The sequence below is a fragment of the Aquarana catesbeiana genome, linkage group LG03 (assembly GCF_042186555.1).
Source record: "Aquarana catesbeiana isolate 2022-GZ linkage group LG03, ASM4218655v1, whole genome shotgun sequence".
NCBI lineage: Eukaryota > Metazoa > Chordata > Amphibia > Anura > Ranidae > Aquarana > Aquarana catesbeiana.
In genome coordinates this window covers 12673694-12698642 of record NC_133326.1, presented here as the reverse complement: position 1 = coordinate 12698642, position 24949 = coordinate 12673694, and the positions used below count along the sequence as shown (strand labels likewise).

At 43.2% G+C, this 24949-nt stretch overlaps 1 protein-coding gene across 1 annotated transcript in view; it reads left to right on the top strand.

Annotated features, from left to right (window-relative positions):
- Positions 1-24949, top strand: part of MAP2K5 (mitogen-activated protein kinase kinase 5) — a 252191-nt gene that overhangs the window by 148258 nt on the left and 78984 nt on the right. The window contains exons 10-15 of the mRNA XM_073618284.1: positions 3537-3605; positions 3693-3774; positions 9048-9109; positions 13662-13710; positions 16793-16866; positions 23124-23174. Of these exons, the coding sequence (XP_073474385.1) occupies positions 3537-3605; positions 3693-3774; positions 9048-9109; positions 13662-13710; positions 16793-16866; positions 23124-23174 (387 nt within the window). The remainder of the gene's footprint in view (positions 1-3536; positions 3606-3692; positions 3775-9047; positions 9110-13661; positions 13711-16792; positions 16867-23123; positions 23175-24949) is intronic.

The window sequence follows — 24949 nt, the reverse complement described above, 5'->3', positions numbered from 1 at the left end:
CATGTGAACTGTGTCTGGCAATATCCCTTCTTCCTGAGCCACCTGAGATGCTGGACAGCTCATAATATAAAAGAAATTGCGTTGCGCTTGATTAAATGTCATACAGAGAAATATCCTAAAAAAATATTTTTTTAAAAAATCTCACTATTCACATCCATTATGCATAACTGTGCTAAAAAATAGTAATTTAAATATAACTAAAAAATAACAAAATACTCCTGTGGAAAAATGGTATCACTCCTGTGCAATGTGCATATGTATAAACCTGTGGACAATCAATAAAAAGTGCATATAGTGCCAAATATATATATACAATTGTGCATAAAAATATATATTAAAGGTGACTGCAAACATAAAAAAGCATGCAATACTTCATATATCGTGCAGCATGCAAAACATCAAAGAAACGCAAACTGCGTTTAAATGGCCTTGATACAAAGTTCTTATATAAGTGTCCCAAAAAATGCAACTAAAAAGTGTTTCCGTGTCCATAAATCTCCATAGATGTCCAGGTAATCCAATGTGCCGAATTCCAGTGCTTACAAAATAATTTTGTGCCACAGTGCCCCCCCACAGTGGTTGCGCTCACCTTAGAGCGTGTGACACAGCTTTTACCGTTAGGCAGCTGCAATCAACAGGTGGCCTGGAGCAGACCAGACTTTTTTGGTCTGCTCCAGGCCACCTGTTGATTGCAGCTGCCTAACTGACCCAGAGTGGAGATCGATTTAGCGTTCGCACATAGCCCAGGGGGTGGCTACATAGCGTGTTTTGACACAAGGTAAAAGCTGTGTCACACGCTCTAAGGTGAGCGCAACCACTGTGGGGGGGCACTGTGGCACAAAATTATGGAGATTTATGGACACGGAAACACTTTTTAGTTGCATTTTTTGGGACACTTATATAAGAACTTTGTATCAAGGCCATTTAAACGCAGTTTGCGTTTCTTTGATGTTTTGCATGCTGCACGATATATGAAGTATTGCATGCTTTTTTATGTTTGCAGTCACCTTTAATATATATTTTTATGCACAATTGTATATATATATTTGGCACTATATGCACTTTTTATTGATTGTCCACAGGTTTATACATATGCACATTGCACAGGAGTGATACCATTTTTCCACAGGAGTATTTTGTTATTTTTTAGTTATATTTAAATTACTATTTTTTAGCACAGTTATGCATAATGGATGTGAATAGTGAGATTTTTAAAAAAAATATTTTTTTAGGATATTTCTCTGTATGACATTTAATCAAGCGCAACGCAATTTCTTTTATATTATGGTTTGTGCACGGTTATGAGTACGTGAACTGCGTTTGCTGCTGGTTATTCTTCTTTGATATACCTGTGGTATATAACTACTTGTTGCTGCTGGTTTATTAAGCATAGGAACATTGTGGCTCGCAAGATTTTTTTCTTTGTCTATGCTGGACAGCTCCCTAGACAATTTTTTAGATGATCTTGCGTTGAAAGTTGTTTCTGTGAACCTTGAAATCTTTTCTCCTCCCATGAACTTCATATATAAGCCATGCCTTTGCACTTCCTGTTTGCCAGATTACTGTGCTCTTTCCAGCCAGTATCTCGCTGTTGATGCTCCTGCTGCTGTCAGTATCTTTGCCACTGCTTGTTACCTACCTTTTGGCTTGTTCCTCAACTATGCTTCTGCTTGATCCCAATCTGCAACCCCTTGTTACTGACCTTTAGCTTGTTTACTGACTACGTTTCTGCTAAGTCCCTATCAGCTACTGGACCCCAGCTTGCTCCCCTCCCGGTGGGGTGATCCTGAGGACTGCGACCTGGTCCTAACACACAGCAAAACTCATCTTCACTCTCAGGAGCTCTGGTGAACACTTAATGGTTCTGGCGAACCACTTAGTAAACTCTGGTGAACGGTTAGTGCTTAGAACCCGCACCTCGGGTGAGCCTGCGTCATCCGCCAGGGTGACCTGCTGCTCTGTACTTATCCTGCTGGTCGGTGGACGTCCCTTTTTTTGCTATAGTTAATGGTCCCTGACCCTGAACCTGACAAGAGGGTTGGAGATGACTCTTTCCCCATTGGGGGAAGTATGCCCCTTTTTTTTTTTTGTTTCTTTCTTCCTTTTCTTTATAAAACCTTGAAGATTTATTGTTTTCTTCTCACTTTCTCTTTCACCCCCTCTTTTTTTCTATCCCTCTTTTTTATCTTTTACAAATAATGCAAACAGGATTCACACACACAAGCCCTTAGTGTGGGCTATCTCTAGTTCTAATTTTAGGTTTGAAAAGAGAATTTAAGCAAAGTTCAGCCTCTGTCCTAGCCTCCTCTCAATGTTATTGTGTATTGTATCTTACACTGTTAAATTGGCTGTAAAAGCAGAAGTTTTTTTTTACCCTAATGCAATCTCTGCATTAAGTTAAAACACTTTATGTGCAGCAGCTCCCTTCTGCCCCTCCCAAATACTTACCTAAGACCCACAGGCATGCGCAGCCTATTGCAGTAGGGTGTGCACCCCAAAGCTCAAAACCATGGCAAACGGTGGGTGTGGCCAAAGTGTGTGTGCAGTGGGATGGACTTAAAGGGGCCAGTTTAAATAAAACAAAAGCCTTCCAATACCCATAAAATATGCTTTTGGTCTTCCCTTCCACTGACACCAATGATGGGGCACTATTCCTCCTACTGATTGATACCAATGATGGGGAACTATTCCTCCCAATTATACTAATGGTGGGACACTATTCCTCCCACTGATACCAATGGTGGGGCACTATTCCTCCCACTGATACCAATGATGGGGCACTATTTCTCCCCATTATACCAAAGATGCATTGTTTACTCCCACTGACGCCAGGAAAATTTCTACTTCCATTTGTCCACAGTCCGGCCCCCCTAAAATCTAAAGGACAGTAAATTAGCCCTTTGTTAAGAAAGTTTGGAGACCCCTGTTTTAGAAATATAAAAATAAAACTTTAAGGCCTTCCCTAACCTTTATAATGAGATCAAGAGATGCCTTAAAACCCTGCGTTTAATGTTGAGGACCTCAAAATCATATTTTGGTGTTGATGTGTACAAAACTGTTTACATTTCCTTTTTTCCATATCAAAAACTTTAATAAAATCAGATTGAACAGAAAGATGGGGCCAACATTTTTCCACCAAAAGTTGCATTGGAGTTCCTGTTCTTTTCAGTATATGTACATGTATATGTGGGTATATATATAGTGATTGCGTTACATCTCTTGCAGGATTTGGGGTATGTTCCATTACATGTACAGGATGGCCGTCCATACCATTTATCACCTTCACTGTGATGTGTAAAAAAAAATCCTGGCCTCCTCTTAGTTTCGATCTCCTTGTTCCGTGCTTACTGAGACTCCGATGTAGGGGCTGTTGGTTGATTCTCATCAGCAAGCAGAGAAGAGCACACTTGTAGCAGTGTGACAGCGCAAGTCTTGGCTTGTTGGAGGGCTTATAATGGAGTATGCCGCTGCTATCCGTGGCGAGCCAAACACACAGTATCAATCAGTGACAAGTGTTTTGTGTCTGTTCTCCATAGGTCATCCCGTTAGACATTACTGTGGAGCTGCAGAGACAGATTATGTCAGAGCTGGAGATTCTGTACAAGGTGCGTGAGCTCGGCGACGCCACGTTGGGAATTGTCACAAACGGCGCTTTGTTTTCTGACAGCACCACTCTCCTTTTGTTTTTGTAGTGCGATTCTCCGTACATAATCGGCTTTTACGGAGCATTTTTTGCAGAGAATCGGATTTCTATCTGTACGGAGTTTATGGATGGTGAGTTTTATCAGATAAGTATACACACTGTTGGGATTATTATTCAGTAAGCACCATGAAGTGCAGCAATCTATGGCGAACATGTAGTAATTTAAAGTGTTTGTTAACCCCCCCCAAAAAAAAAAAAAAAAATTACAGATCCTGGTCCCTTAAAGCAGATTAAACAGCACAGTGCTTGTTCTGTGTAATCTGCCACTCTCTAAACTGTAAAAAAAAAAAAAAAAAAAAAAAAAAAAACTTCCTGAACCTGTCACTTCCTGTATCCCTTTCTCAACACTGACCACGATAACCAGGGCTGCTGAACCCTGACCACTGTGGTCAGTTTGCGTCCCTCCGTCATCCACAGCCCTGCTCTGCTCGCCTCTCTCTCCCCCCTCACCCCCTCATTCCTGCCTGTCGGCTCTGTGTCTCTGTCTCCGCCCTGTCCCCCCCATCCCCTCCGCTATTAGTACAAATAAAAGTTGATAAAATGTCACTGCCAGCCCCTCTAATAGAGTTAGGCATAGCCCACTGTATTTTATGAAAGTGAGCGTGGTAAATACAGTTTTAGCACAATCTTCAGGCCGCTCACATGACTCTCGGCCGGTTTCCAGGGCTACTGCAGGAGGGGCTGAGCGGCCATGTGATCTCTCCGGCTGACGTCAGAGGGAGATTTCGGCCCCTCCTGCAGAAGCCATATACCGGATGTTTACAGCGGGTCATGTGACCGGCCTGAAGATTGTCCTAAATAGGTATTTACAACGTTCGTTAGTGTGCTATGCCAGGCTCTAATAGGGGGGCTGGCGGTGATTTTCAAATGTGGGTTAACAAACCCTTTAAGATTATCTGTGATTGCTTTGTGTAGTTTACTGATTTTTATTACACAACTGGTGCACTTTGAACCACCTGTAGACACCTGTAGCTCATTAGAAGAAGGTATATGCCCACAAAGCAACATTAATGCTAGGTCCACACCTTTGCGTGTTGGGAACCTGCGCAAAACTGTACGTTTTACCAACTGGCACAGAAATGCGACCAAATTGGTAATACTTACAGCGCTGCAGGAGAGGAGCTTTTTTTCCTAGATCCTGAGGCTGGGTTCACACTGCAGACGAAAGCGGCTGACAGCAGGGGTCCAGTGCGTCCCTGTTCTCTGTTTTAGGGATGAATCGGGGCCAAATTTTTACCTAAAATGCAGCCAAAGCACAGGACCTCTGTGCAATTTGCTCCGCAGCCACTCCATGGATGTGTGAACCGGCTCCATTGAGAGCCGGTCACCATCTCCTGTCATTCTCCTCCTGCGAATTGGATGCAGGGAAACCTAGTGTGAACCCAGCCTCAAGAAAGTGGAGTTGGGCATCCTCATACTTATCCAGAGAGTAAGTCTTGTATGTGTGAAAAGGTTTACCGCTTTCCCATTCAGGCCCTGCAGCCAAGAACTTGAGTGCAGCCTCAGCCTACATGTCTTCTCCAAACCGCTCCCAGTGACGTGCGTTACCCCGCCCACCAAGGCTTAGTCATAGGGTCTATAACTAAGCCCCGGTGGCCAGGACGAAACTCGTTTATTTCAATAAGTTTTTATTCAAGATTTTGAAGTGTAAAAGAAGTACAAAGTTTGCATACAAGGAGCGTATTACAGTAACAAGAGGTTTGATATCAACGGAGTTACACCTAATTCCATGTAAAAGTCTCAGTTTCCATCAGACATCATACAATTGCATGATAACCAATATGCGTAGTAAGAGAGTAATCTCGTAAAAAAAAGGTTACAGGGTCATGCTGTGAAACATAAGCTATGATGCTTATCAAGTATATAAGAAGGCCCTAGTGAAGCCAGGGCTGGAAGGAGAGTAAAGGAAAGAGATGAAAAGAAAAATAGAGAAAAGTCAGGTCTGGTTGCCTCCACCTTCCACCAGGTTTGCTTGAGTTGGTGGAGGGTTTTCGAATATATTGGGCCCATGGGTCCCATGTGTTTTCACATTTTTTGAAGGTATTGTTAATGATCCCAGCAATTTTATCATACATGCTATTACCAACGCACACCTTCCTGCAAAGTGGCTGTAGGAGTTGAGGGGTGCTTCACCGACAACCAGCTGGAACAGAAGGTAATCAGCACAAGATAATGTCCCAGCACACCACGAATCTCCAGAACGGGTCCAAAGCTTTTTTTAGCAATCATTTCTTTATAACAGAAGCAACGTTTTGGAGCCTCGCAAGATCAGGTTTAAGAAACACTGTTTCTATTATAATGATGTGACCGTTAAATAAAGCTTTGGGTCTGTTTTGGAGTTCTGTGGTGTGCTGGTGACATTATCTTGCAGCAATTTTATTATGGATCATTATCCACAAAATCTTCCTTCTAACCCGTTTCGAAGAGACTCTGGGTTTTCTCCATACTCCTGCGATAGTAATTTTGGCCACTAAGAAAATATAAAATGTGACTCACTGGACACTTTATTAGGTACACCTGTTCAATTGCTTGATAACACAAATTGCTAATCAGCCAATCACATGGCAGCAACCCAATGTATTTAGGCATCTAGACGTGGTGAAAGGGGGTTTAAGTGACTATGAACGTGGCATGGTTGTTGGTGCCAGAAGGGCTGGTCTAAGTATTTATGGGATTTTCACGCACAACCATCCCTCTGGTTTACAGAGAATGGTCTGAAAAAGAGAAAATATCCAGTGAGTGGCAGTTGTGTGGAGGAAAATGCCTTGTTAATGTCAGAGGAGAATGGGCAGACTGGTTCCAGATGATAGAAAGACAACAGTAACTCAAATAACCACTCCTTACATCCAAGGTATGCAGAATACTATCTCTGAACCCACAACACATCATACCTTGAAGCAGATGGGCTGCTGCAGCAGAAGACCACACCGAGTGTCACTCCTGTCAGCTAAGAACAGGAAACTGAGGCTACAATTCACACAGGATCACCAAAATTGGACAATAGAAGATTGGAAAAACGTCTGGTCTGATGAGTCTGGATTTCAGCTGTGACATTCAGATGGTGGGGTCAGAATTTGGTGCATGGATCCTTCCTGCCTTGTATCACCAGTTCAGGCTGGTGGTGGGGGTGTAATGGTGTGGGGGATGGGGTATCACCGGTTCAGGCTGGTGGTGGTGGTGTAATGGTGGGGGGGATATTTTCTTGGCACACTTTGGGCCCCTTAGTACCAATTGAGCATGGTTTACACACCACGGCCTCCCTGAGTATTGTTGCTGACCATGTCCATCCCTTTATGACTACAGTGTCCCCATTTTCTGATGGCTCCTTCCAGCAGGATAATGCTCCATGTCACAAAGCTCCAATCATCTCACCACTGGACAATGAGGTCACTGTACTCCAATGGCCTCCACACTCACCACATCTCATCCAATAGAGCACTTTTGAGATGGTGGTGGAACGGGAGATTCGCATCATGGATGTGCAGCCAACAAATCTACAGCAACTGTGTCATGTTATCATGTCACTATAGACCAAAATCTCTGAGGAACGTTTCCAACACCTTGTTGTATCTATTCCACCAAGGGTGAAGGCAAAAGGGGGTCCAACCCGCTTTCAGCAAAAGTGTACCTAATAAAGTGGCCGGTGAGTGTATATCTTTGCAAGCATTGTGGTATACCCTCAATGGGTGCATTGAGCAGAGCTATTTGGGACTTTTGCAGGCCAGTGATGCACCGGAGCATGGAGAAAATTCCATTCCAGGAACTCTTAAGCCAGGAGCACTCCCACTAGATATGGTACATTGAACCACGTAAGGCACAAACCCCCGTAAACAAAGTGGAGAGGTACCTGGATACATCTCCGCAAGACGAGGCGGAACTAGGTACCACCTTGTTAGAACATTTGCTGCTTTTTAATGACTGTGTTACAGTCATGGCCAGAAATATTGGCACCCCTGCATTTCTGTCAGATAATACAACACTTCGCCCAGAAAATCGTTGCAATTACAAATGTTTAGGCATTCTCATGGTTATTTATTTTGTTTGTATTGGTATGACACAAAAAAGTGGAGAAACAAAAAGCCTGTTGTGTGTCTCTGTGTGCCTCACGGGGCATGGAAAAAAGAAAGAGCAGCAAAGAGTTGTCGGAGGATTTGAGAACAAAAAAATGTGGAAAAGCATGGACAATCTCAAGGTTACAACTCCATCTCCAGAGATATTAATGTTCCTGTGTCCACTGTGCGCAACATTGTCAAGAAGTTTACAGCCCATGGAACTGTAGCTAATCTCCCGGGACGTGGACGGAAGAGAAAAATTGATCAGAGTTTGCCAAAACTTACCTGAGGAAGCCAAAATCCTTTTGGGAGAATGTGCTGTGGACAGACAAAACAAAATTCAAGCTTTTTGGTAAAGCCCATCATTCTGCTGTTTTCATAAAACAAAATGAGGCCTCTAAAGAAAAAAAAGACAGTCCCTACAATCACACATGTTGGAGGTTCACTGTTTTTTTGGGGTTGCTTTGCTGCTTCAGGCACCGGATATTTTGACCGTGTGCATGCCATTATGAAATCCTGAAGACTACCAAAGAATTCTGGGGTGCAATGTAGGCCCCAGTGTCAGAAAGTTGGGTCTCCGTCAAAGGTCATGGGTCTTACAGCAGGACAATGACCTAAGGCACATGTCAAAAAACACCCAGAAATGGTGTTAAGACAAAGCGAAGGAGAGTACTGACCTGGCCAGCAAATGAGTCCAAATCCCATAGAGCACCTGTGGAGAGATCTGAAAACAGAAGTTGGGGAAAAGGAACCCGTCCAATCGGAGAGACCCGGAGCAGTTGGCGAAAGAAGAGTGGTCCAATTTCCAGTAGAGAGGTGTAAGAAACTCAGGAAGCGATTTGATTTCAGTTATTTTTTCCAAGAGGTGTGCTACCAAATTATGAATTGAGGGTGTCAATAATTTTGTCCCATCCATTTTTGGAGTTTTGCGTGGAATCTGTCGGCTTTGCCTTTTTATTTTCTCCACTTTTTTTGTCATACCAATACAAACAAAAGAAATAAACATGAGAATGCATAAACATTTGTAATTGCAGCAATTTTCTGGGTGAAGTGGCACATTATCTGACAGAAATGCAGGGGTGCCAATATTTTTGGCCATGACTGTATGTGGGTGCCAACATCTCAGTATACATACCTGTTACAATGCAAGACGTAGGTAAGAGATCGTGCAAAGTTAATGCTAAACCATAACCTTGTTCCTAACTGTTTGGGACTAATGGTATCCTTACACACAGGAATGACTTAAAAAAAAATGGCACTCCAGTATATTTGGTTTCTCTTTCACAACACAGGAGGATCCTTGGATGTGTATAGGAAGATTCCAGAGCAGGTTTTGGGAAGGATTTCAGTTGCTGTAAGTATCTCTTATAATCCCTGTAATAGGTTTACGATCCTGGCTCTTGCACATCCATGGCTCTACAATATAGTAGGTGTGGAGGGGACTATTGTAATGCAAACTAAAATGTTTTACTTGCTTGAAATACTTTAAAGGAGAAGTACAACCAAAGCTCGTTTGGCTGTACTTCTCCCGTGGATCACAGGAGTGCAGAATCATTCTGCACTTCTATGACCCATTTCCAGCTGACAGCGGGCTGACGTCACAGAGCCGGTCCAGGCTCGGGAAAGATCGCAACAATATGGTCTGGATCAGCCCACATGCCTGGACCGGCACCCGGCTCAGCCTCTCAGCAAACCGCTGAGAGCCTCAGCTGACCGCCTCCGTCCCCTCCACAGCCCAGCACTCTAGTGGGCGGGCAGAGCAGACAGCAGTGACTGTGAGTCATTAGCTCTCTGCTCAGGGAGCACTGAGAGCTGAGCGATCAGCAGTGTTTGATCGCTTGTTTCTCAGCCTTAGAGCCAGCGGGGGGCAAACTCTTTTAAAGTACCGTAGAACTATAGGCAATTTGTTTTAAATTTTAGAGCAAGGAGGGTTATAGCCCTGTCAGTTTTTATTTTTTTGTTTTTTTTACCATTAGGGAGGTTTCCCTTCACTTTCTGTCCTATAGCCAAAACAGGAATTGAGAGGAAATCACTACAAATTATGGGAATGCTTTGCTTTGATAGACCAACACAAAGTGGTACACAATTGTGAAGTGGAAGGAGAATGATAAATGACTTTCAACATTTTTTACAAATAAATATGCGAAAAGTGTGGGGGGGCATTTGTATTCAGCCCCCTTTAGTGTGATACCCGAAACTAAAATATAGTGGAACCAAGAGTCCACCTGTGTGAAATTTAATCTCAGTATAAATGCAGCTGTTCTGTGAAGCCCTCAGAGGTTTGTTAGAGAACCTTAGTGAATAAACAGCATCATGAAGGCCAAGGAACACAACAAAATGTGAAAAATTTCAAGGGGTGTGAATACTTTTTCAAGGCACTGTACTTACCTGAGCCCGACTTCGATCCAGCGTTGTGCCCGAGAACAGCTGAACTATCTCACCCTCCTCACTAGGCTCCCACACCAGTACCCCCATAGTAAGCGGCTTGCTTTGGGGGCAGGAGGAAGGCAAGAGGAGCCAGGAGCTTCGACAGGGAACTCCAGAAGAGGAGGATCGGGGCTGCTCTGTGTAAAACCATTAGACCATTACACAGAGCAGGTAAGTATAACACATTTGTTAAAAAAAAAAAACCTTTACAATCACAGGTGACCTGCGTTTTCCCACACTGGATCAATGCAAATCACCACCATATAGAAAACAATTGTCATCCACAGTATGTGCCATGTTCACCCTGCAATGCAGCTGGGAGGTGTGGTGAGGTGCAATAAAATTCAGAAATGTAGCATTTTACTGTAGCGCACTGGAAGGTACTGAGGGGTAAATGACACAAATTTTACTCACAAACCCAATGGGAATGATGGCAAAAATAAAATCCATAAACCAGCTTTCAAACACGTTTTGGGGACCAAACCTTCCTGCGACTATCGCAGGGATAGAAAGGGTAAAAAAGGGGGGGGGGGGCTATGCCTGTCTATTAAGAATAATGTACAAGTTAATGTGAGAGATGATAACACTAAGGGAGCTAGAGAGGAGGTGGAATCCTTTATGGGTAGAGCTCCAAAGGGATGAAACTAAGCGGAAAATAATACTGGAGTATGCTATAGGTCCCCTAACCTGAGGGAGGAGGGGGAGGCAGACCTCCTATCACAATTTGGATTAGCAGCAAGGATGGGAAGTGTCATCATAATGGGGGATTTTTATTATCCAGACATAGACTGGGCAGAAGGAACATTCATCGAGGGCTTGCCAGTTCCTAAATGTCTTGCAGGACAATTTCATGGGTCAGATGGTAAATGCACCAACTAGAAACAAAGCGTTACTAGACCTACTGATTACCAACAATACAGACCTGATCACGGATGTGGAAATAAGGGTCAGTTTAGGAAACCGCGTTCACAGGTCAGTTAGCTTCAGTATAAATTACACAAATAGGAAACATAGGGGGATACAAAGACACTGAATTTCAAAAGAGCCAACTTCCCTAAACTACAAACCTTGCCAGAAGATATAAATTGGGATAAAATCTTAGGAACAAAGAACACAGAGGAGATATGGGTTTTAAAAAAAGCGAACAAAAGTCTTAGAGGCTTAACTCCAATATGAAAATGCATATAAAAGCAAAGGAGAAGGCCTTCAAGAAATACAAGGCTGAGGGATCATCATATCATCATCATCAGCATTCAGACTTTGCAAAGAATGCAACAAGAAATGTAAGGGTGCAATTATAAGATAAGATAAGAACATGAAAGACACATAGCTGAGGAAAGAAAAAAAAATCCCAAGAAATTCTTTAAGTATATAAACTATAAAAGAGGGAGGACAGACCATATTGGCCCCATAAAGAATGAGGAAGGACATCTGGTTACAAAGGATGGGGAGATGGCGAAGGTATTGAATTTATTTTTCTCCTCAGTCTTCACAAGGGAGTCAGTGGGCTTCAGTAACCAAAACTGCAGTGTTTGTCCTCATGACACATCTCAGGAAGCACCCTCATTGCTAACAGAGTACAGAATTAGAAATAGACTTGGAAAACTTAACATTAATAAGTCACCGGGACCAGATGGCTTGCACCCGAGGGTCCTTAGGGAACTCAGTCAAGTAATTGCCAGACCGTTGTTCGTAATTTTTACTGACAGTCTACTGACTGGAATGGTACCAGCTGATTGGAGAAAAGCCAATGTAGCACCAATATTTAACAAAGGGACAAAATACATCCCTGGGAATTACAGACCAGTTAGCCTAACATCAATAGTATGCAAGCTCTTGGAGGGGATGATAAGGGACTATATACAAGATTTTAGTAATGAAAACAGTATCATTATCCGTAATCGGCACCGATTCATGAAGAATCGTTCTTGCCAAACCAATCTATTAACCTTCTATGAGGAGGTGAATTGCCATCTAGATAAAGGAAGGCCCGTAGACGTGGTGTATCTGGATTTTGCAAAAGCATTTGACACAGTTCCCCATAAACGTTTACTGTACAAAATAAGGTGCGTTGGCATGGACCATAGGGTGAGTACATGGTTTGAAAACTGGCTACAAGGGCGAGTTCAGAGGGTGGTGATAAATGGGGAGTACTCGGAATGGTCAGGGGGGAAAATAGGGTCCCCCAGGGTTCTGTGCTGGGACCAATTCCATTTAATTTGTTCATAAACAAAGGATGGGGTAAACAGTTCAATCTCTGTATTTGCGGACGATACTTAGCTAAGCAGGGCAATAACTTCTCCGCAGAATGTGGAAACCTTGCAAGAAGATCTGGACAAATTAATGGGGTGGGCAACTACATGGCAAATGAGGTTTAATGTGGAAAAACTTAAAATAATGCATTTGGGTGGCAAAAATATGAATGCAGTCTATACACTGGGGGGACAACCTCTGGGGGAATCTAGGATGGAAAAGGACCTGGGGGTCCAAGTAGATGATAGGCTCAGCAATGGCATGCAATGCCAAGCTGCTGCTAACAAAGCAAACAGATTTGGAATGCATTAAAAAGGGGATCAACTCCAGAGATAAAACGATAATTCTCCCGCTCTACAAGACTCTGGTCCGGCCGCACCTTTCTGGGCACCAGTCCTCAGGAAGGATGTACTGGAAATGGAGCGAGTACAAAGAAGAGCAACAAAGCTAATAAAGGGTCTGGAGGATCTTAGTTATGAGGAAAGGTTGCGAGCACTAAACTTATTCTCTCTGGAGAAGAGACGCTTGAGAGGGGATATGATTTCAATGTCCAAATACCGTACTGGTGACCCCACAATAGGGATAAAACTTTTTCGTGGAAGGGAGTTTAACAAGACTCGTGGCCACTCATTAAAATTAGAAGAAAAGAGGTTTAACCTTAAACTACGTAGAGGGTTCTTTACTTTAAGAGTGGCAAGGATGTGGAATTCCCTTCCACAGGCGGTGGTCTCAGCAGGGATAGTGATCGATAGTTTCAAAAAACTATTAGATAATCACCTGAACGACCGCAACATACAGGGATATATAATGTAATACTGACACATAATCACACACATAGGTTGGACTTGATGGACTTGTGTCTTTTTTTTCAACCTCACCTACTATGTAACTATATGTAAGGGGTGTTGCCCCCTGAAACACACATCAGCTAGTATCATCATCTATTTGGACCTATAGGGTTCGAGGGCTTACCTTGTCATTCCTATTAGGTTTGTGAGTACAATTTATATCTTTCACCCTTTAATAAAGTGCTGTAGATAATGCACTAGGTGTTTGCGCCCTTTGTTTTTTGTTGTTTTCTATCATTTATTAGTTCCATTTGTTATTTAATGCAGAAAAATTCTGCTGAATTTTACGGAGCACATATGTTGCAAGGTTGAAGTGCTAAGGACTAAGTCACTGTACTATGTAGATAATGGTTATGAATAGTCTTTCTCTGTTCACAGGTACTTAAAGGGCTAACTTACCTCTGGAGTTTAAAGATTTTACACAGAGGTGAGACACTCTTGCGCATGCACATTTTTTTTTTTTTTTTTATGTAATGATATCAGAAGCATAGAAACCCATAGACTCGTTTGTTGATGAGACACTTGCAACCCCGTGCAGACATTCCCATTGATCTCTGTTGGGACACAGCGGCTTCACGGACACAGCCGTTGTGTCCCAGTATGGCATTCGTGTGAGTGTGTGTCCTCGAGCTCGCCCTGTGTGTGCGTTCAGGGACAGGCACCCTCACCCACATGGATGTCATATTGGGGCACAGCGGCTGTGTCCATGCAGCTGCTGTGTTCTGACCTAATAGACATCAGAGGGACTGCGGGTGTAGCACAGAGCCATTTGACACCTTTCCCCATAATAGTTATAAACAAGGCCAAGGATAAATCCAAGGAAAAAACCAAGCTTAGATGGGGGGCAAGTGGTGTACCCTTTTTGTATCACTTTCCCCATAATATAGCCTGGTAGAGGGACTGAGGAAGAATAAATATATGAGCAATAAACTGGTTAGAGGACTGAAATCAAAGGGTGGTTGTAAACGAAACCTATTCCAGAAGGCCAAATTCTGACATGGTGTTCCACCAGGGTTGCCCTGGGTGTTGATAACACACGTGCATCCCCATGCAGGCAGTCCCAATGATGTCTGTTGGGATACAGTAGCTGCATGGACACAGCCACTGTGTCCCAATATGACGTGGGTGTGTGTCCTCGAATTCTCCCTGTGTACATTCAGGGACAGGCACCCTCACCCACATGGATGTCATATTGGGGCACAGCAGCTGTGTCCATACAGTGACTGTGTCCTAACCTAAAAGACATCAATGGGACTGTGGATGTAATGTACTTGGATTGCACAAAGCCTTTTGACACCTTTTCCCATAATAGCCTGGTACAAGGGCTGAGAAAGAATAAATATATGGGCAACAAACTGGTTAGAGGACCAAAATCAAAGGGTGGTTGTAAATTTAATCTTATTCCAAAGGGCCAAATTCTGCCATGGCATTCTACCAGGGTTACCCATAGACCTGGGTGTTGATAACACACATGCATCCCCATGCAGGCAGTCCCAATGTTCTCTATTGGGACACAGCGGCTGCACAGACACAACCACTATGTCCCAATATGACATCATGTGAGTAGGGGTGTGTGTCCTTAGAACTTGCCCTGTGTGCATTCAGAGACCGGCATCCTCACCCACATGAGTGTCATGTTGGGACACAATCACTGTGTCCATGCAGCTACTGTGTCCCAATAGACATCAATGGGACTGCGGATATAATGTATTTGGGATTACACAAAGCCATTTGAGACCTTTCCCCATAATAGCCTGGTACAAGGACTGAGGGAAAACAAATATACGGACATTAAACTAGTTGGAGAATCGAAATTAAAGGGTGGATGTAAATGAAACCTATTCCAAAAGGCAAAATTCTGCCATGGCATTCTACCAGGGTTGCTGTTGGACTTAGTTCCTTTCAGTTGTATAAATGAGCTGGTAGATGGAACATGGAGCCATTGTTACCAAGGACGGGATAGAAACATATTACAGAAGATTACAGGTAAAGTAGCATCTTGGGTGGATAATTGGCAGATTAAATGTATTTTATTTTAAAATGTAAGCTTATTTGTTAAGGCCATCCTTTCTCAATATTGTTACTTCAGAGGAACCCTTGAAATAATTTTCAGGTCTCAGGAAACCACTGGTAAGATTTGTCCAAAGTGGGTCATTGGTGGTAGTGGAAGGAATAGTGCCTGATCGTTAGTGTCAGTGGAAGGAATAGTGCCCCATTATTGGTATCAGTGGAAGGAATTAGTGCCCCATCATTGGTATCAGTGGAAGGAATAGTGCCCCATCATTGGTATCAGTGGAAGGAATAGTGCCCCAACATTGGTGTTATTTGCAGGAACAGTGCCCCATTGTGGAAGAAGAAAAGCAATCCTGGACGGCCGCACTCAATGAAAAATGGAGCATCTTTATTGAAACAAAAACGTTAAAAATTAAAAATAAGTCGCATCAGAGGTGAATGATACAGGAACAATTGCTAACGCGTTTCACATCTCATGCTGACTCATAGTGCCCCATTGTTAGTGTCAATGGTAGGTATTATGCTCCACTGTAGGTATCAGTGGAAGGAATGGCGACTCATCGTTGGTGTCAGTGGAAGGAATTGTGCCCCATCATTGGTGTCAGTGGAAGGAATAGTGCCCCATCATTGGTGTCAGTGGAAGGAATAGTGCCCCGTCATTGGTGTTATTTGCAGGAACAGTGCCCCATTGTTAGTGTCGGTGGTAGGTATTATGCTCCACTGTAGGTATCAGTGGAAGGAATGGCGCCTAAACTGTGTCAGTGGAAGGAATAGAGCCTTGTATCAGTGGAACGAATGGCGCCTCATTGTTGGTATCAGTGGAAGGAATGGCGTCTCATCGTTGGTGTCAGTGGAAGGAATAGTGCCCCATCATTGGTGTCAGTGGAAGGAATAGTGTCCCATCATTGGTGTTATTTGCAGGAACAGTGCCCCATTGTTGGTGTCAGTCGTAGGTTTTATGCTCCACTGTAGGTATCAGTGGAAGGAATGGCGCCTCATCTTTGGTGTCAGTGGAAGGAATAGTGCCCCATCATTGGTGTTATTTGCAGGAACAGTGCCCCATTGTTAGTGTCGGTGGTAGGTATTATACTCCACTGTAGGTATCAGTGGAAGGAATGGCGTCTCATCGTTGGTGTCAGTGGAAGGAATAGTCCCTTGTATCAGTGGAAGGAGCAGTACACTAAGGGCTGGATAAAGCCAAGGTAAGGGCCACAGTTTGGAAACCACTGCTCTAGAGGAACTCCTAAAATAATTTTCAGGTCCCAGGGAACCCCAATTAAAACGTATTCATCCTTAGTAATTGGCATTATACTGCTGGCATTGCCAAGTGGCATGGGGTCCGGCACTAAGCAGGCACTATCAGATAGGAGGTCAATCAGCCACTGCTCAAGGAACTTTAAGCTACCTCTGGAGAAACCCAATGTTCCACGGAACCCTAGCCGAGAATGGCTCTTCTAACGGATCACAACTTCTAATAATTTTTTGCTTTATTGCAGATGTTAAGCCTTCTAATATGCTGGTGAACACCCGTGGAGGGGTGAAGCTGTGTGATTTTGGTGTTAGCATACAAGTAAGTATGGCTGATCACTTACGTGGTGGGTAACATTCCAAACCTTCACATCTCTTGTTGTCCATCTATAGTCTGATGATGGCACATTGTTACCAAAACTGCATAGAAATGACTCGGCTGTCACTCATCACTTCAAAAGCAGTTGTTATGAATCACCGGACAGTGCAGGTCTCTCCAGCGACCGAGGGGTTAAAACCGAGTAACAGATGATGCGGTAATTGCTAATGGGATTGCGGCCTCATTAATATGCATTCTGGGGAGTTAGGAGAAGATCGGTTCTGTCCACACAAAGGAACGAGGTGGGGGGGGGGAGGGCTTCCAGGGGAGACTGTTATCAAAAATAATAATAATTAATAAAAATGAATGTTGAGCAAAACAAAGACTTGCGAAGTCTGGGCAAGACCCTCCCCCCCAAATTGTAATTAATTTCCATCTCTATGCTTCCCCAGAGATCACCAATCAGGTTGACCCCTGACCTTCCTGTCATGTCACTTTGAATAGGCTCCTTCTCTGGATAGAGGCTGCAAGGCTCAGGGGGCCACTAGCTATTCTATTTGGGCCCCACCTGCTGCACTGCCAGACTCACTCATACAGGCTGTCGTATTGTGTCTTTAGCTGTGTCTGTCTTCTCTAGCGAGCAGTGTATGTCAGTCAGGGTCTTCAGAAAATCGTGACACTTCTCTCACTACCAAGACCGTATGGGATGTGGGGGTTTGATTATTAGAAGTAGAGCTGTGTGATGACTTGGGTTGTCTTCATAGTATATGGGGTTATTTTTTGAATTCCTACCATCCCAAGTCTTACTTTACAACAGGTCACCCTCATACTTCACACTTTGTGCATCATCAGGCCTAGGAAAATATTAGCGTTAGAATTTTGTAGAACCTTGACCGTGTCATCTCTGCATGTCCCAATTTTGCATGAGCAGTTGGATTATTTTACGCCTTCAGAGCACCTGGTCGGTGAGCAGATCTCATAGAAGTCTATAAGTGGTGCGCCTCCCTGACCAACACAGACCTGTAGGGCAGGGGTCTCTGAACTTCCTAAACTAAGGGCCAGTTTACTGTCCTTCAGAGTTTGAGGGGGCCGAACTGTGGCCAGTGTGAGTAGAAAATGACCTGGCATCAATGGGAGTAAACAATACCCCATCATTGGCATTTGTGGGAGGATTAGTGCCCAATCATTGTTGTCAGTGGGAGGAATAGTGCCCCATTGCTTGTGTCAGTGGGCAAAATAGTGCCCCATTTTTGGTGTCTGTGGGTGGAATAGATCCCCCTTGTTGGCGTTAGTTTGAGGTGCCCCATCATTGGTATCAATGGGAAAAAAAGCGACCCATTGTTGATGTCACCACCAGGAATTATAGCCCTTTGTTGGTGTCAGTGGAGGGAATAGTGTCTTGTATCAGTGAGAGAAAAAGTACCCCAGGGGCCGGATAAAGGAGAGCAAAGGGCCGCATCTGGAGAAATCATGCCCCGTTATTGGCATTAGTGGGTGGAATTGTGCCCCATTATTGGCAGTAGTGGGAGGATTAGTGCCCCATTATTGGTATTAGTGGGAGGATTTGTGCCCCATCATTGGTATCAGTGGGAGGAATAGTGCCCCTTTTATTGGTATTAGTGGGAGAAATTGTGCCCCATTGTAATCCCCTGCTCATGCTGATCCTCCACTCAGTAGTAACTCCCAGCATTGCTGATCCGCCGCTCTGTAATAACCCCCAGCACCTCTGATCCCCCACTCAGTCGTAACTCCCAGCTCTTCTGATCCCTCAATCAGTAGTAACTCCCAGCTCTTCTGATCCCCCGCTCAGTAGTAACTCCCAGCTCTTCTGATCACCCGCTCAGTAGTAACTCCCAGCTCTTCTGATCCCCCGCTCAGTAGTAACCCCCAGCTTTGCAGATCCCCCACTCAGTCGTAACTCCCAGCTCTTCTGATTCCCCGCTCAGTAGTAACTCCCAGCTCTTCTGATTCCCCACTCAGTAGTAACTCCCAGCTCTTCTGATCCCCCACTCAGTAGTAACTCCCAGCTCTTCTGATCCCCCACTCAGTAGTAACTCCTTGCTCTGCTGATCCCCTGCTCAGTAGTAACTCCTAGCTCTGCTGATCCCCTGCTCAGTAGTAACTCCTAGCTCTGCTGATCCCCTACTCAGTAGTAACCCCCAGCTCTGCTGATCCCCCACTCAGTAGTAACCCCCAGCTCTGCTGATCCTCCCCTCTCTCCGGTCCCCGCTCATCTTCCGCTATATTGTTTCCACGCTGCTCATCCTGTGTGACATCTGCTAGTTTCTCCTGTTCCAGTACCCCAGCTCTGCTGACCCTCTGCCGATCAGTCCTCTCTCTCTGGTCACCGCTCACCTTCCGCTATAACGTTCCCATGTTGCACACCACGTGTGCCGTCTGCTAGTTGATGCGCTCCAGTCCAGAAACCTGCTCACCTTCCTGCTGCTCCACGCTGCACACCAGATTTGACGTCTGCACCAGACACTTCCGGAATATATACACATGAATCGGAATTGACTGCTGATGACGTCTTTTCGGTTTGCTGGATCGCTTTTACATACAGCGGAAGAGGTTCCCCCCCCCTCTCGCCGCCTTCACGGGGTCTCCTATCCCATCGGGGAGCACGGGACTGAAGACGGCAGTTCTGCCAGCTGACCATAGAGATGACCAAGGACCGATACATCCCGATCATCTCTAGGGTCTAAGAAACTGAAACGACGAGTATTTTGTCACTTCCAGTTCCGGTCTAATGTAAACAAGCCTGTGAAAGCTGATTAAGATTTTTATCAGATGCTTTTAAGGGCAGAAGAGAGATTTGGGGTCTGATAGACCCCAGATGTCTCAGTAAAGAGAACCTGTCACTGCCCATGCTATCAAAAGGGATGTTGTTCATCCCTTGTTTTAGCAATAAAAGCAATAGAAGCGATCAAAAAGATGTAGAGAGACAGTGTAAAAAAAATAAATTAAATAATGGTAATAAAAAAAAAAAAAAAAAAATCAAAGTGCCCTCTCCCCCTGTGCTTGCACACAAAGGCGAACGCATATGTAGGTAAACGGTGTTCATGCCACACATGTGAGGTATTGTTGCAAACGTTATAGTGAGAGCAATAATTCTAGTGCTAAAACTCCTCTGTAACTTAATAACTTAATTATTATAAATCGTGAATAATAATAATAATAACTAAACTGGTAACCTGTAAAGTCTTATAAAGCTTCGCCTATGGAGATTTTAAAGTACTGTAGCTTGTCCCCATTCCAAGGGCGTGCGCAATTTTAAAGCGTGTCATGTTAGGTATCTATTTATTCAGTGTAACATCATCTTTTATATTTTATCAAACAATTGGGTATTATATTGTGCTTTTGCGCATTAAAATTGTATTTAAAAAAAAAAAAAAGCTGCGCAAATGCCATGTGACATAAAATATTTTTTAGAAGAAGCATACTGTGTATTGTGTGTGGGGAAGTGTTCAAAGCTTTCTTAACTCTTAAGTGGTATCATCCCCTCTTTATTACATATAACAAATTACCAGAAAAATGGGACTTTATATATACCTCCCAGGGTGTAATATGAACAGACGATATACAGTATCTTACAAAAGTAAGTACACGCCTCACATTTTTGTAAATATTTTATTCTATCTTTTCATGTGACAACACTGAAGAAATGACACTTGTCTACAATGTAAAGTAGTGAGTGTACAGCTTGTATAACAGTGTAAATTTGCTGTCCCCTCAAAATAACTCAACACACAGCCATTAATGTCTAAACCGCTGGTAACAAAAGTGAGTACACCCCTAAGTGAAAATGTCCAAATTTGGACCAGTTAGCCATTTTCCCTCCCCGGTGTCATGTGACTCGTTAGTGTTACAAGGTCTCAGGTGTGAATGGGGAGCAGGTGTGTTAAATTTGGTGTTATCGCTCTCACTCTCTCATACTGGTTACTGGAAGTTTAACATGGCACCTCATGGCAAAGAACTATCTGAGGATCTAAAAAAAAGAATTGTTGCTCTACATAAAGATGGCCTAGGCTATATAGAGATTGCCAAGACCCTGAAACTGAGCTGCAGCACAGTGGCCAAGACCATACAGCGGTATAACAGGACAGGTTCCACTCAGAACAGGCCTCACCATGGTTGACCAAAGAAGTTGAGGTCACGTGCTCAGTGTCATATCCAGAGGTTGACTTTGGGAAATAGACGTATGAGTGCTGCCAGCATTGCTGCAGAGGTTGTAGGGGTGGGGGGGTCAGCCTGTCATTGCTCAGACCATACACCACACACTGCATCGTCCCAGAAGGAAGCCTCTTCTAAAGATGATGCACAAGAAAGCCCGCAAACAGTTTGCTGAAGACAAGCAGATTAAGGACATGGATTACTGGAACCATGTCCTGTGGTTTGATGAGACCAAGATAAACATATTTGGTTCAGATGGTGACAAGCGTGTTTGGTGGCAACCAGGTGAGGAGTACAAAGCCAAGTTTTTCTTGCCTACAGTCAGGTATGGTAGTGGGAGTGTCATGGTCTGGGGCTGTATGAGTGCTGCCGGCACTGGGGAGCTACAGATCATTGAGGGAACCATGAATTCCAACATGTACTGTGATATACTAAAGCCGAGCATGATCCCTTCAGAGACTGGACCGCAGGGCAGTATTCCAACATAATGACCCCAAACACACCTCCAAGATCACCACTGCCTTGCTAAAGAAGCTGAGGGTAAAGGTGATGGACTGGACAAGCATGTCTCCAGACCTAAACCCTATTGATCATCTGTGGGGCATCCTCAAACGGAAGGTGGAGGAGCGCAAGGTCTCTAACATCCACCAGCTCTGTGATGTCGTTATGGAGGAGGGGAAGAGGACTCAAGTGGCAACCTGTGAAGCTCTGGTGACCTCCATGCCCAAGAGGGTTAAGGCAGTGCTGGAAAATAATGGTGGCCACACAAAATATTGACACTTTGGACCCAAATTGGACATTTTCACTTAGGGGTGTACCCACTTTTGTTGCCAGCGGTTTAGACATTAATGGCTGTGTGTTGAGTTATTTTGAAGGGGCAGCAAATTTACACTGTTATACAAGCTGTACACTCACTACTTTACATTGTAGCAAAGTGTCATTTCTTCAGTGTTGTCACATGAAAAGATAGAAGGAAAGATTTACAAAAATGTGAGGGGTGTACTTACTTTTGTGAGATACTGTATTAGTATATATATATATATATATATATATATATATATATATATATATATATATATACTTTTTCGATGTATAACACATATTTAAAAGTTATTAAAACCATATGCACAAGTCAGCCAATCCAAAGTCCGCATTCATATGGCCTTGAGATCCGCTTTAAAGGGTCGACGAGTTTCGCGCGAAAACCCCGCTTCCTCAGGACCTCGGATCTCAGTACATACATACACATATATATATATATATATATATATATATATATATATACATATATACATACATACATATACTGATATATATATCAACAATACAGTATCCTTTACCTTAACAGTACAACGAAATGTGTTGACCCTTTAAAGCGATTCTCATGGCCATATGAATGATAACTTCAGATGGCTAACTTGTACATATGGTTTTAATAACTTTTTTAATGTTTGTTACACATCAAATAAAGTATTACAATTTTATATACTAGTATATCGTCTGCTTATATTACATTTTGGGAGGTATATACTGTATAAAGTCCCATTTTTCTTGTAGTTTGTTATATGTATAAAAAAAAATGAACACCCTTCATTGCTAAAAATATATATATATATATATAAAATGTTTTTGGGGGTTCTAAGCAATTTTCCAGCAAAAACAAGCTTATCTTTACATTTATGTGAGAAGTGTCAGAATAGGCCTGGGCAGCAAGTAGATAATCTGGGACTGCCTGCATGTTTACTGCTCGCTAAATCACTATAGGAATGTTTTCTTACTGTAACCTATTTATTCCCGAATCTTGGCTAGAAAACCGATCGTATTTAAACATTAGGTGGCTGGTTAGTCTGAAGAAAGCTTTGTCACCGATAACACTTGCTTTGTTTATAAGGGAAAGCGAGAAGTGTAATCATCTTCTGTTTAATGCCTGCAGATAAAAGCAATCTATATAGTTTTTATTTTGTCTTTTATATCATCACTATTCTATTCTCTTTTTGCTTGATGGGTGGATTAAATGAGAAATAATTGCCCGTTTAATGCTGTTGTCATTTTAACACCCTCGTTTCTTTTTGTTTTTTTTTTGTTAGCTAGTGAATTCAATTGCCAAGACCTACGTGGGTACAAATGCTTATATGGCGGTGAGTTTGAGATTGTGGGTCTTTTCTGTGTGCTTTGCTTGTATCATATGACTGGATATTGATTAGTTGTATTAGAAACAAAAGCCTTTGTATGTAAACTTGTCAAAGTTCTGAAAAATTGAAACTGAGCATGTGGTAGGGATAAAAACGTAAGCTTTTGTCATTTTTTTTTTTTTTTTTCATCTTCAATGGAACCAAGAGAAATAGGATGCCAAATTTAGATGCAAAATTCAGCATTTCCAGTTAACAATATGCTTGAGATTGTCATCTCCCCGAGCCTCTACGCGTAGCCTCACTTGACCTATAGCGGGTCTTTTGGGCAGCCTCATTGACCCACATACAGGCTCTAGAGGGGTGAGGTCAGGCTCATCTTTATGGAACATTAGTGATTTCCATATTCATTTCGACCTGTTGCTTTCACTGAAGGTGGCCCCTGCTTAGTAAGTCGGTCATCATATATTCATTTTACGACTGGGTTTACCTTAAAGTAGTTGTAAACCTCTGAAATGAAAAGCGAACACAGCATATCCTTTTATAGTGTACACTAGCCCTAAATCCAAAACACCAAGTGCCTTCTTCTCTCTGCGGTCTGCAGAAGTCGCGTGTGACAAGTAATGTCGACACCACAGAATCACGTGGGGATGGCCTCACTCCCCACTCCAGCAACTCAGAGGTCAAGTGACAGGCCTCAGCTGTGCATGTTTCCCTATGAGACTTTGTAGAGGAAGGGGGAGTGTCCTTTCCCTCCGCTCAGGTTCCAGATTACACTCATCTGTATTCTTTCTGTTCTGCAGTGTGTGACATCAGATCGAGGTGCATGCCAACCTGTGGACTGACAGTTTTACTAATACAGCTATCACTATACCCCCGAGCAGTCTGATAGGAGAGACGATGTTCTCCTAAAGTAGCACCTCTCTATGCCCCTCCCCTCTGCTGCCCATTCACAGAAAGCTTTGTATTTTGTAAATGAGTTCAAATAATACAAAGCACTCTGTGATTGGGCAGAAGGAAGGGAAGGGACAGGCAGAGTGTCTGCACAGGACTCTGCAGCTTCAGGAGCAGAGACCAGAAGCGCCAGCATCGGAGCACTAGAAGTATAGCAATAGCTTTGTTCCCAGTGCTCCATAAAAATTGTAAATCAAAGAGATGTCCTCAAGTTGGCATGCACCTTGTTTGACTTAACCTCTAGTAATCCAGAGCAGTTTAGAAAGTGGCTGAACTTCTGCAGTTCAGCTTTAAAAAAAAAAATAGACTACCTCAATGCATTCTATGCATAAGGTAAAAAAAAAACAAGAAGCCCACCCCCCCCCCCCCAGCCACTTTGCGTCTTGTGTACAGAAATGATCAATTTATTGTAACACCTTCATCTGTCATAGACAGCAACTGTCTCTCTTATGTACACCGAAACAAAATAAGTATTGAACACGTCACCATTTTTCTAGTTAAATCTATTTCTAAAGGTGCTATTATAGACCTCATGCCTATAACAACCCATGTAATCCATACATTCAAAGACACCAAAACAAATACTTTCAGAAATTAGGTTGTGTGTTATAAAAATGGAAGAACACAGGGAAAAAGAATTGAACATATGAAGAAAGGGTAGTGCAAAAAGACATGGAAAGCCAAGACACCAGTAATTGGAAAGCAATCCTGCCCCTTGTCTGTGAAAATTAATATCAGCTGGTTCAGTCTCAACTGATGGCCTGTAAAAATGTGTCTCATTACTAAGGTGTCACACAAGAAACCTCTCATGATGGATAAAAGCAAAGAGC